Genomic DNA, 10,966 nt, shown 5'->3' with positions numbered 1-10,966 from the left:
ATTAAACCAATTTTGATACGGTGAATAGTCGTGCTATGCACTAATTCAATTCAAATTTGAATCATCATTTTGATCATTATTAGAAAATTTAAAAAATATGTCTCGATTTTGATATTTTCCTCACCGTTGTAAATAGCTCGCTCTGAATAGTGATATAAAAATTGCGGACTCAAACAAGTACTTATTCCGAGTACTCGTGTTATATACTTGTAATCACTGATTAAAAAAAAATTATTTTCACAAAATTTGGTCAAATATTTGTTCAAATTCTGAGTACTCGTAATGAGATCCGATTTTAAATTATTCAACTTTTTAGAATTAATTTTTGTAATCTTGCAAGTTACATGTATTTTGAGTATCCTGATTATTTTCTAATTGTGTGAACGAGAAGTAACCCGCAATGGTTGACTCGGTTGGTTAAAGAGTTTGTTAAAGAGGGAATAACTATCCTCTTGGTCACTGGTTTGAATTCGACAGGAAAGGAAAATCTATGATTATGCCTCATAAATCAGAAAATGTCGCTTAAGTGCGATTTATCTTGGTTAATGTGGTTTGCTGGCTATTACGTGAGCTTAGGGTTGGCTATTACGTGAGCCCGTAGGGTTTTCCCAGTACGCACACAAAGGATAGCGGCTGCGGGTTACATACGAGAAAAAAAAGAAAATTATCAAGTGATTAATATTCGTTATTTTTTCTCAAACGACTTGGTTCTAAAAATTGGTCGATATTTAAAAATCGTCGATAAATCTCTCAAATATTAATTAAAAATATTTATCTGATTTGAACGATTCTCGATAAATCGTCGATAAATCATTTGATATTTTAAAAATCGTCCGAAAAATCGTAATTCGATAACTCAACCAATATTATGGATTTCCAAAATCTGTAACCATGAAACTAGGATAGAGCTTACAAGAATACTGAAAAAAATAAATAAAATATGGTTACATTATTATTTAACTAAATAGAAGAAAAACAGTGGTATAAATTGCAAGCTTATCATAATTTTTGCTAACCTGTAATCTTATGAATTTGTACTTTGTTTGTTATAATGACCTCATTTTTTAAGAATTTGGTAAAATAAAAACAAAAACAGAGTAAGAAAAGAATGTTAGCAAAATGGCAAGGGTTTAGGGTTTTAGGCAAGAAAGAATAAGCATCGTCCCTCCATTTCATCCATCCAGGTATCTCCTACTTACTCTCTTCTTCACGCACTTTGTTCTCTCTCTTTATATATACACACAAGCTTAATGTATGTATACATGTTCCGTTTTTACAGGTCTTTTTAATTGTAGTATGTTGTGTTTCCTTTAATGGCAACTGCCTCTGCAACCAAGTTTATTCGTCTCTGTTCTTCCAAATCTTCTCTTTTTAGGCCTGCTTCTCTTTTTATTCCCTCTTTTTATTCCCGATTTTATCTTTCATCTTCGTTTAATTGTCGATTTCCAAATTCCCCTGTTTCTCAACCAACACAGTTAAATGATCTGCCCTTTTGTGATAATTATGTCAAGTTGGGGTTTAGTTTGTTGCAAAGGCAATCCTTTTCGTCGTCGGGCCAAAATGATCAGCCTAAATCTGGTTTAGATGTGGGTCATGATGTGGAACTGGAGTGCAGTGTCTTCAAAAAGGAACCCTTTTCGTCGCTAGTTGAGAATGATGAGTCTAGTTCTGATTTGGATGTGGGTGATGGTATTGAATTGGAGTGTAGTGTCTTGGAGAAGGAACCCTCTTCGTTGTTAGGTGAAAATGATAAGTCTAGTTCGGATTTGGTTGTGGGTGATGGTGTTGGATCAGAGGGTAATGGTAAAACAAGTAAGCAGTTGGGAAATGTCGCGTTTCGTGATCCTTTGGAAATTTATAAGGAACTTAGGAATGCTCAGAAGACTTATAAGCAGATCCGGGAGGAGTGGGATATGTTGAATGAGATATTTGCTTGTTTTTCGAGGTCGGGGTGGGCTTCTAATCAGGCTCTTGCTGTGTATATTGGTTCTGCGTTTTTCCCTACTGCAGCACAGAAGTTTCGCGGTTTTTTCCTTAAGAGGTGTCAAGACGATGTTGTTAAGTTCTTGGTTTCGTTGGGGCCGGGTCATGAGGCTGAGAGGTTTTTATTTCCTATTTTTGTTGAGTTTTGTTTGGATGAGTTTCCTAATGAGATTAAACTGTTTAAAGGCATGATTGAGTATGCGGACTTAACTAAACCTCACACTTGGTTTCCGTTTGCACGAGCTATGAAACGCAAGATTGTATACCATTGTGGGCCAACTAATAGTGGTAAAACATATAATGCTTTGCAAAGGTTTATGGAAGCAAATACAGGAATTTATTGTAGTCCTCTTAGGCTCTTAGCTATGGAAGTTTTTGATAAAGTCAATGCTGCAGGGGTTTATTGCAGTCTCCTAACTGGTCAAGAAAAGAAAAAGGTTCCATTTTCAAATCATGTTGCTTGTACAGTTGAAATGGCATCGACTGAGCAATTGTATGAGGTGGCTGTTATTGATGAAATTCAAATGTTGGCTGATTCCCATAGAGGTTATGCGTGGACAAGGGCCTTCCTTGGGTTGAAGGCGGATGAAATTCACCTATGTGGTGATCCGAGCGTGTTGAATATTGTTCGTAAGATTTGTAGTGAAACTGGTGATGAACTTGTTGAACAACGTTATGAGAGGTTCAAAAAGTTGGTGGTTGAAGCCAAGACCCTTCTAGGAGATCTCAGGAATGTGAGATCTGGAGACTGTGTTGTTGCATTTTCCAGAAGGGAGATATTTGAGGTGAAATTGGCAATTGAGAAGTACACAAAACACCGTTGCTGTGTTATTTATGGCGCATTGCCACCAGAGACTCGGAGAATGCAGGCCAACTTATTTAATGACCAAGATAATGAATATGACATCCTGGTTGCTAGTGATGCTGTTGGAATGGGTTTGAATCTTAATATTAGAAGGGTTGTCTTTTACACTCTTTCAAAATACAATGGTGACAAAGTCGTGCCTGTTGTAGCCTCTCAAGTTAAACAGATAGCTGGAAGAGCTGGTCGGAGAGGAAGTCTCTATCCAGATGGGTTGACAACAACTTTGCATCTTGATGATTTGGACTATTTGATAAGCTGCTTGCAAAAACCTTTTGACGTGGTTACCAAAATAGGTCTTTTTCCTTTCTTTGAGCAGGTTGAACTGTTTGCTGGGCAACTGCCAAAGATAACCTTCCCCAAACTACTTGAAAAATTTAGCGAATCTTGTCGAATGGATGGATCATACTTTTTGTGCAATCATACTAGCATAAAAAAAGTTGCTAATATGCTGGAGAAGGTTCAGGGAATCTCTCTCGAAGATCGTTTTAACTTTTGTTTTGCCCCAGTAAATATTCGAGATCCAAAAGCAATGTACCATCTTCTACGATATGCTTCATCATTTGCAAAAAACTTGCCTGTTGGCATAGCAATGGGCATGCCAAGATGCTCCGCTCGCAATGACACAGAGCTCTTGGATCTTGAGACTAAGCATCAAGTGTTGTCCATGTACTTATGGTTGTCGAATCATTTTAACGAGGAAACATTTCCATATGTAAAGAAGGCACAGGATATGGCAACCGATATTGCTGATTTACTAGGCCAATCTTTATTAAATGCCAACTGGAAACCAGAGACGAGGAATGCAGGGAAGCGAAAGCCGCAAGAAAAGAAAGAAAACAAAGATGGTTACGAGAGGCCAAGGTCATTGGTTATGTCAAAAGAAAAGTAAGTGCTACATCTGCAGTCACATTTTTGCCTTTTAATTTCCTTAGTATGTATTCTCTGCTTGCTGTTATGTCAATTTCTTGTCGACTGTAGTTATATGTCTCTGTCGTTGCCTTCCTTTTTTGGTATATATTTGTATAAGTTTATTATTACCTTTCCTTTCCAGTGTCTGTATAATAGCATGTGTTGCTTTTGTTATTACATAATTTGTTAAAGTTAGTCTTTTATGGTTTGAGCACATTCTTCATAAAGTGAATCTAGAAAAATCAATCCCATTTCACTTTGTAAAGTTTTTAAGTCTCTGTTGTTTATCTTGTCTCAGAGATCAGAAATATAGCGGGTTAACCAGTTCTCAGGGATTATTGAGTACAAACATTTCTATGCCACGGACTCTAGTTCTGTAATTCTGTTGCTTATTTAAAAATCTCTGTCTAATTAATTGATTTAATCCATTTTCATTTTCTTAACTCCGAATTATTTGCTCTATCCCTCCCATTTCTCGTATTTCATTATCAATAAAAAGGTTTTCTGTAAGTAGACCCGACAAAACTTCAGGTTTTCACAAAAGTATTTTCCTAGTTTTAAGTTAGTTGAGGCTATAATGCAGAAATTGGATAATACATTGGAGGCTTGTTAAAAAAGATTTTGAAACAAGAGAACTGCTACGTCTCCTTTGATCTTAGAGCCTGTTTAGATCCTGGCTTAAACTTAAGTTGAAATCTTCCATTTCAACTTACAAGTGTGGAGAGAAGCGGGTTGAATATTTTAATCTTGCTAATGTTGTGTACGGAAGGAATCAGGATAACTATCATAGACCAGTTTAGGGGCGTACAGAACGAAAGGAAGAGCATGCAACTGCTAGAAGCTAATAAGCTATACAAAGGCTAAAAACCTCTTTCCTTCCTCTCATTTAGGAGGAGCATTTGCCATCGAGTGGCTTAGGGATTGTGACTAATGCTCCTCTGGGGTGCCCATAGATACAGTCACATATGTTAAGACGGTTTAAACGGCTATATTACAAACAGCCTTTACTGCTAACTTTGCCAATCACAAGACAAAAGCTTGTCTGAGAATTTTAGGCTCCTGAAGCCACTTCATGCATTTGAGGTTTATTATAATGAGTTCAAGAAATGTGGGGTGGGGGGAGGATGACATTTGCATGAGAAGTCGAGAATATTCCAACCTTGTGTGAGAAATACTTAACTGAAAATTCCAGTGTGGGGTTGTAAATTGAAAATGAGAAAATTACTTTTGGAGCCTAACACTTATGAAGAGGCTTATATGCTGGCCAAACATATGAAAGCCCTTTCCTATTTAACCAGAGCACAAGGAGCAGGCTTAAATGTCTAGTACAACAAAGGTAGTCACAGCAGTAACTAAAATTTGTTAGGGGGAGGGAGAACTGTGGTAAGGTTAGTTTCTGTGGAATGTGTGAAACCCAGATCAGGAGATGAACACAAGAAAACTGCAATCAGTGGGGAAATGTATTAGTATTTGGAGAGAGATATTCGTTCCAGCACCTATCCAATCCTAGGTGGAAAACTTTTAATATTTTTTTGCTATATCCCAAAGCAGTTATATTCAGTAAATAAGTGAGTGAGGAGTTCTTTAGTAAGTTTGTTTTCAAGTAACTCCAGCGCAGAAGGGTGCCTGGGATTAAGAATTAGGATTCATTGATATGCATCCTCGGGAATATAGCTTCTTCCTTACGAAATATTATACCTGAACATTGGTATCACCATCAAAGACCTAAATCTACTCGTCAAATCCTACCTTCGCGTCTCGCCGACTATATTGAATTATTCCTTTAAACTGTCATGCCCTCCCGCCTGTTTCCATTTGTCTTGACTATTTGTCCTGACTAATAATCTATACCTCAAAGAATAAATACAGTTGTTAATGTCCAATGTAGATATGTGTGAATGTGTCCTAGTCTCGGTTAGACTTGCCAATATACTAGTGTCCAGTGTCCATACCCCTGTTTGAGTGCGTCTGTCTGTCTGACACGGGTACAAGGGTAAAACTAAGTCTGACATGGGTACAAGGGTAAAACTAAAGAGATGGTAACAGTCCAATTGAAATCTGCATAGAAGTCGGAAAGAATCCAATGTTATGGTAATGGATGTACATTTGCACTCCCTATGTCAACACTTGCAACTCCAAATTTTATTCTATCTTTAAATTTATCATTTATTTTTGTCTTTGGCCTCAATGGAAAGAAACAATTTCCGCTGCACCTAAGCTGAATACGTTTTTTGACTACTGTAGTTGCATACACCAAGTTCAAGTCTGATTTGATTTGTTTCTTTTTCAGGAAAGGACATGAAATGAATTTGGAATCTCGGGAAAATATAGCTGCTTAGTGCTGTTGAATAGAATGTGTAGGTGTCGCGAGGACTTCTGAACATTCGAAATACTTGTGTAGAGAACTACGTCCCTTGATATAAAATTAGAGTAAGGTTTTTAAGTTAACAGTTGGCTTGGTACATTTTGTCAGTTTTCAAAAGTTTATTATTTTATCCTATATCTTACACAGTTATGTAACTTGATATTTCAATTAGATAGTGCATTAGGTCTGGTTTTTGAAATGGATAATGATAGATAAGTTCCGAATCTGAACTTCAACTTGGCAAAAAAAAACTGAACTTCAATTTGGGGATATTGCTTGCTTTTCAGCTTTTTAATGACAAATTAAGCTTGAACATACATAATTGATTATTCTTATCTTCATGCTCAACTTTATTTAAACTGTTTGGGGTTACAAACTTTTATCAAATGGGATCATCCCAGATATCTAGCCATAGTTTGTATAGTATTGTTGTGTCCCCAATAAAAGAAATTGCAGAAGGTATATGTCAGTGGTCTTTTCTTTTTCTTTTTCGAAACTAATATTTTTGATATATAATGTAATTGTAAATCATCCAACATGCATAAAAGAGTAATTGTTAGATGTAGCTTTCTTCATCAGTTGATGACGCTCTACTCTTTAATTATAGCTGTGCAAAATGAGTATTCAAGATATAAACTCTCTTCCAGCAACCTGTTTGTATGGTTAATAATATAGCATATGTGACTGACGGTGCTTCTTGGTTGTGAATTGTGATACTTCCACAATAACAATACATTATCAAACAACTATCTCAAGGGAAAACTGCTTTACTAGTTCGTATTGATTTGATTGCATATCTGGTAAAAGGTTGCAAGGGTATGTATGCAAAACATGCCATAGAGCAGATAAATCGAATGAAATTAAAACCTTTTCAAAGGAAAGATTCTTTACATATGAAGGCATAGGACAATAATGCAAAGCATCAGCAAAGCAAGGCTGGCCATATATGATTCATAAACAAACGCACAAACACAACTTTAACATAAGAAGGTAGTTGGGGGATGGAAAATACAAAAAAGATAAGAAGGCCGGGGCATTGGGCCGCCCTGCACTTCGACAAATTCAGCAAGCATTATCTAGTACAACCTTTTCAATAGTCTTCACCATCGTCTTCGTCATCAACACCTTCCGCACCTACTTCCTCGTAATCTTTCTCGAGAGCAGCAAGATCTTCACGGGCTTCAGAGAACTCTCCTTCTTCCATACCTTCACCTACATACCAGTGAACAAATGCTCTTTTGGAGTACATGAGATCGAATTTGTGATCAATGCGTGAGAACACTTCAGCTACTGCTGTATTGTTGCTTATCATGCAGACAGCACGCTGCACCTTGGCAAGATCACCGCCAGGCACCACTGCTGGTGCTTGGTAATTGATTCCACATTTGAATCCAGTTGGGCACCTGTGCAAAATCCAAAAAGAAATATCACTATATTAATCAAACATTCAATAGAGACTAAAGGCCCTTTAAACTGTACAAAATATATATACTTTCTGTCTTTCCCATCTAAACAAAGACTAATCTGAATTTTACTGCTGGACAATATAATAATTTTTAAATGACCTGAGGCATGAATATCATATTTTACAACTAGCAATCCCAATTTACAATTATACTTTCAAACAGGAAAGTATAACGTGATTAGACACCATAACCCTCTACATCCATGTGCCCCCAAATTAATGTTCTTCTGTTTCAGACTAAAGTACTCCTCATTTCCATATGGCATATGCCATCCATTACTGATTACAAGAACCTAGCCCCTTGATAGTCGGAAAATTATACTTTCGTAGAAATACGTCTTAAGGCCTACAAATTATTGCAACTGTGATATATGGTTACTAGATTTACCAATCGAGGCTCCGTAACCAGTTGACCTGTGCCTGATGCCTATGCTAGAATCGATTGCTTTTTGGGCTACTTGTGCATCCAACCAAGATGGTCTTGCATATTTAGGTGATAAAAATACTACAAAGATATAGGCAACAGCAAGGCTTGAAGTCCTGAAATATGCACTATTGTTGTATGTCACTGACCTACCCACCAAAAGTTATTGCTTAAATATGCCATTTGTTTCTTCATCACACAATAAATGTTGCATTCATATTAACTCCTTTGAGAAAGGAAATGCTTAAATAAATACTTACTATGAAGATACAAAAAAGTTTTGTAATACAAACATTACACAACTGCATAGTATTAACATGATTAATATTAAAAATTTATTCATGGTGCAATGGCATGTGTTGTCGACCCAACTGATTGATGGGGACTCTGTTACCACCGACCCATATGTTATCATGTGCATGATATTAGTTTGCGGACCAGATCTATGGTCTTACTAGGAGGATTAACAGCAGATTGCAATTGAAAAAGAAAAATAGTTCCATACCAGTCGACAAACTGAACAGTTCGTTTGGTTTTGATGGTGGCAACAGCAGCATTGACATCCTTAGGGACAACATCTCCTCGGTACATCAAGCAGCACGCCATATATTTCCCATGCCTTGGATCACATTTTGCCATCATGCTTGATGGCTCAAACACTGCATTTGTGATTTCCGGAACTGATAACTGCTCATGATATGCTTTTTCAGCAGAAATCACAGGAGCATATGACGAAAGCATAAAATGAATTCGAGGATATGGTACAAGATTGGTCTGGAACTCTGTAATATCAACATTAATGGCTCCATCAAACCTCAATGAAGTAGTCAAAGAAGATATGACTTGAGAAATCAACCGGTTCAAATTATTATATGTAGGTCGCTCGATATCTAGGGATTTCCGGCATATATCATAAATGGCTTCATTATCCAAAAGCACAGCGACATCCGTGTGCTCGAGAAGAGAATGAGTAGATAGCACACTGTTGTATGGCTCGACAACTGCAGTTGAAACCTGCAATTGACAATATTATGCCTTCACCAAACTTACATATACACATGACATGGCTAATATTCTGAGGATAGTTAACATTGGTGGTTTTATTTAAATACAACTTTCTACTTCCTTCTTCAAAACTCTACAACCCATTATTGCAAATATTGTTTACAGCAGAGAATTATAGTTACTTAAAAATGCAATGAGCTACAAAGACAAAAGATATATGAGGAGTTAGCAAATGATCAAACACCTGAGGAGATGGATAAATGGTGAAACCAAGCTTGGATTTCTTTCCATAGTCAACTGATAGGCGTTCCAATAATAAAGACCCTAGACCAGAACCCGTGCCACCACCAACAGCATTAGACACCAAAAAACCCTGTAGACCCGTGCAGTTATCTGCTAATTTCCTCACTCGGTCAAGACACAAGTCTACAATTTCCTTCCCAACTGTCAAAATCAAGTCAAGAAAAATCAGGCAAGTGCAATGAGGATAAACATGTAAAGGTAATGCCTCGTGAATGGAAACATATGTGACCTACCTGTATAATGCCCCCTAGCGAAATTGTTTGCAGCATCTTCCTTTCCAGAAATAAGTTGTTCAGGATGGAACAGCTGACGATATGTTCCTGTCCTGATTTCATCAATGACTGTTGGTTCAAGATCAAGAAATATAGCTCTGGGAACATGCTTTCCAGCACCTGTCTCGCTGAAGAATGTATTGAAAGCATCATGTTCAACCCCCACTGTATTGTCACTGGTAAAGGCAGAGCAAACATTTATTAGAAAACACAGTCTATATCCAATTAAGTCCCGCTGAAGACATTTGCAAAAACATAATATAAAGATCAAATCAACTAAGATTCGATGCTAATAAGTGTTGTGTATAATTCACAAACAGCGGATAAACATATTATAATCTTCATAATAGCATATCAACTGCACTGCAACATTTTAGGTTGAAATTAAGATAGGTCATATGTAGAAACTCTATCCAGCAATCTTCAACCACGACCAATGATTGGCCAAAGAGAGGAGTATGAGTGCAGGCAAAATAACAGAGCGGTTAGATACTATAGGTTATCATAAGACTTCCAAATTTAGTGAAATTATAAACACCAGACGATCTACTCTTTACCAGCAGCGTATAAACACATTAACAACAATATACCACGTGATAATAAAACTAATGATTAATACATATGAAAAGGATAAGGATATAAGCACAATTGAGAAAGTAGTGGTGAGATTCAGTTCAGATTTAGACACATAATAAAGTTTTAACTAAAAAATAAACAGAAACAAGATCTCAGAGAGAGAGAGGGGGAGGGGGAGAGAGGGAGAGAGGGAGGGAAAGATATATATATATATATATATATATATAGAGAGAGAGAGAGAGAAAGGCCGGGAGAGAGAAAGAGACCTAGGCATATTGCCATCGGGCTGAATGCCATGTTCGAGACAATAGAGCTCCCAACATGAATTTCCGACTTGAATTCCGGCCTGACCTATGTGTATGCTTATAATCTCTCTCATCTTTGAAAACACACACTCTCTGTATTTTCTCTCTCTCTCTCTTCAGCAATACAAATATCTTCTCTGTGTCTAAACGCTGATGTATATAGACCGACTGTTACTTTCTTATTACTGCTCCCCTAGACTCACAAGTAGTCGACTAGCAGGATCATGTCATGGACCTGTTTGGTGAAGTCAAGAGTGGCTATTTTTGGCCTTATTTATCATTTTAATGTAAATAATGGTCCAAATTGTCATTTTTGAAGATTAAGACCTTATGTGCATCTCATAATGGACAATCGTTTAACATTTTTGTTTTTTTAAAACCTAAAACGTCACTTCGAGAAACGTTTACATTGATTTTTTTTAAAAGGTGGCAAAACGTTACTTAAAGTTGAGTTTTGGTTCCTAACACTACATCATATAACGTTTTGACCTCAA

At 36.9% G+C, this 10,966-nt stretch overlaps 2 protein-coding genes across 2 annotated transcripts; one reads left to right on the top strand and one right to left on the bottom strand.

Annotated features, from left to right (window-relative positions):
- Positions 1 to 1,050: 1,050 nt before the first annotated feature.
- Positions 1,051 to 6,252, top strand: LOC141684369 (DExH-box ATP-dependent RNA helicase DExH18, mitochondrial). Its single transcript, XM_074489296.1, has 3 exons — positions 1,051 to 1,184; positions 1,280 to 3,733; positions 6,048 to 6,252. The coding sequence occupies exons 2-3, from the start codon at positions 1,314 to 1,316 to the stop codon at positions 6,094 to 6,096; spliced, it is 2,469 nt and encodes an 822-aa protein (XP_074345397.1). The 5' UTR covers positions 1,051 to 1,184; positions 1,280 to 1,313; the 3' UTR covers positions 6,097 to 6,252.
- Positions 6,253 to 6,959: 707 nt separating this feature from the next.
- Positions 6,960 to 10,672, bottom strand: LOC141684372 (tubulin alpha-1 chain-like). The gene is made up of 5 exons (XM_074489297.1): positions 10,434 to 10,672; positions 9,553 to 9,767; positions 9,261 to 9,460; positions 8,517 to 9,025; positions 6,960 to 7,525 (listed from the first exon to the last, which is right to left on the bottom strand). The coding sequence occupies exons 1-5, from the start codon at positions 10,544 to 10,546 to the stop codon at positions 7,213 to 7,215; spliced, it is 1,350 nt and encodes a 449-aa protein (XP_074345398.1). The 5' UTR covers positions 10,547 to 10,672; the 3' UTR covers positions 6,960 to 7,212.
- Positions 10,673 to 10,966: the final 294 nt, after the last annotated feature.

Source organism: Apium graveolens, chromosome 9, assembly GCF_009905375.1.
Source record: "Apium graveolens cultivar Ventura chromosome 9, ASM990537v1, whole genome shotgun sequence".
Taxonomy (NCBI): Eukaryota; Viridiplantae; Streptophyta; class Magnoliopsida; order Apiales; family Apiaceae; genus Apium; species Apium graveolens.
This window is presented reverse-complemented; position numbering and strand designations above follow the sequence as displayed.

Excerpts from the sequence above, each read along its gene's own strand:
- LOC141684369 (XM_074489296.1), top strand. The coding sequence starts at position 1,314 with ATGGCAACTGCCTCTGCAACCAAGTTTATTCGTCTCTGTTCTTCCAAA. Across the intron at positions 3,734-6,047 it reads TTGGTTATGTCAAAAGAAAA|GAAAGGACATGAAATGAATT; the intron begins GTAAGTGCTACA and ends TTTCTTTTTCAG.
- LOC141684372 (XM_074489297.1), bottom strand. The coding sequence starts at position 10,546 with ATGAGAGAGATTATAAGCATACACATAGGTCAGGCCGGAATTCAAGTC. Across the intron at positions 9,026-9,260 it reads CCATTTATCCATCTCCTCAG|GTTTCAACTGCAGTTGTCGA; the intron begins GTGTTTGATCAT and ends TGTCAATTGCAG. Across the intron at positions 7,526-8,516 it reads ACTGTTCAGTTTGTCGACTG|GTGCCCAACTGGATTCAAAT; the intron begins GTATGGAACTAT and ends GATTTTGCACAG.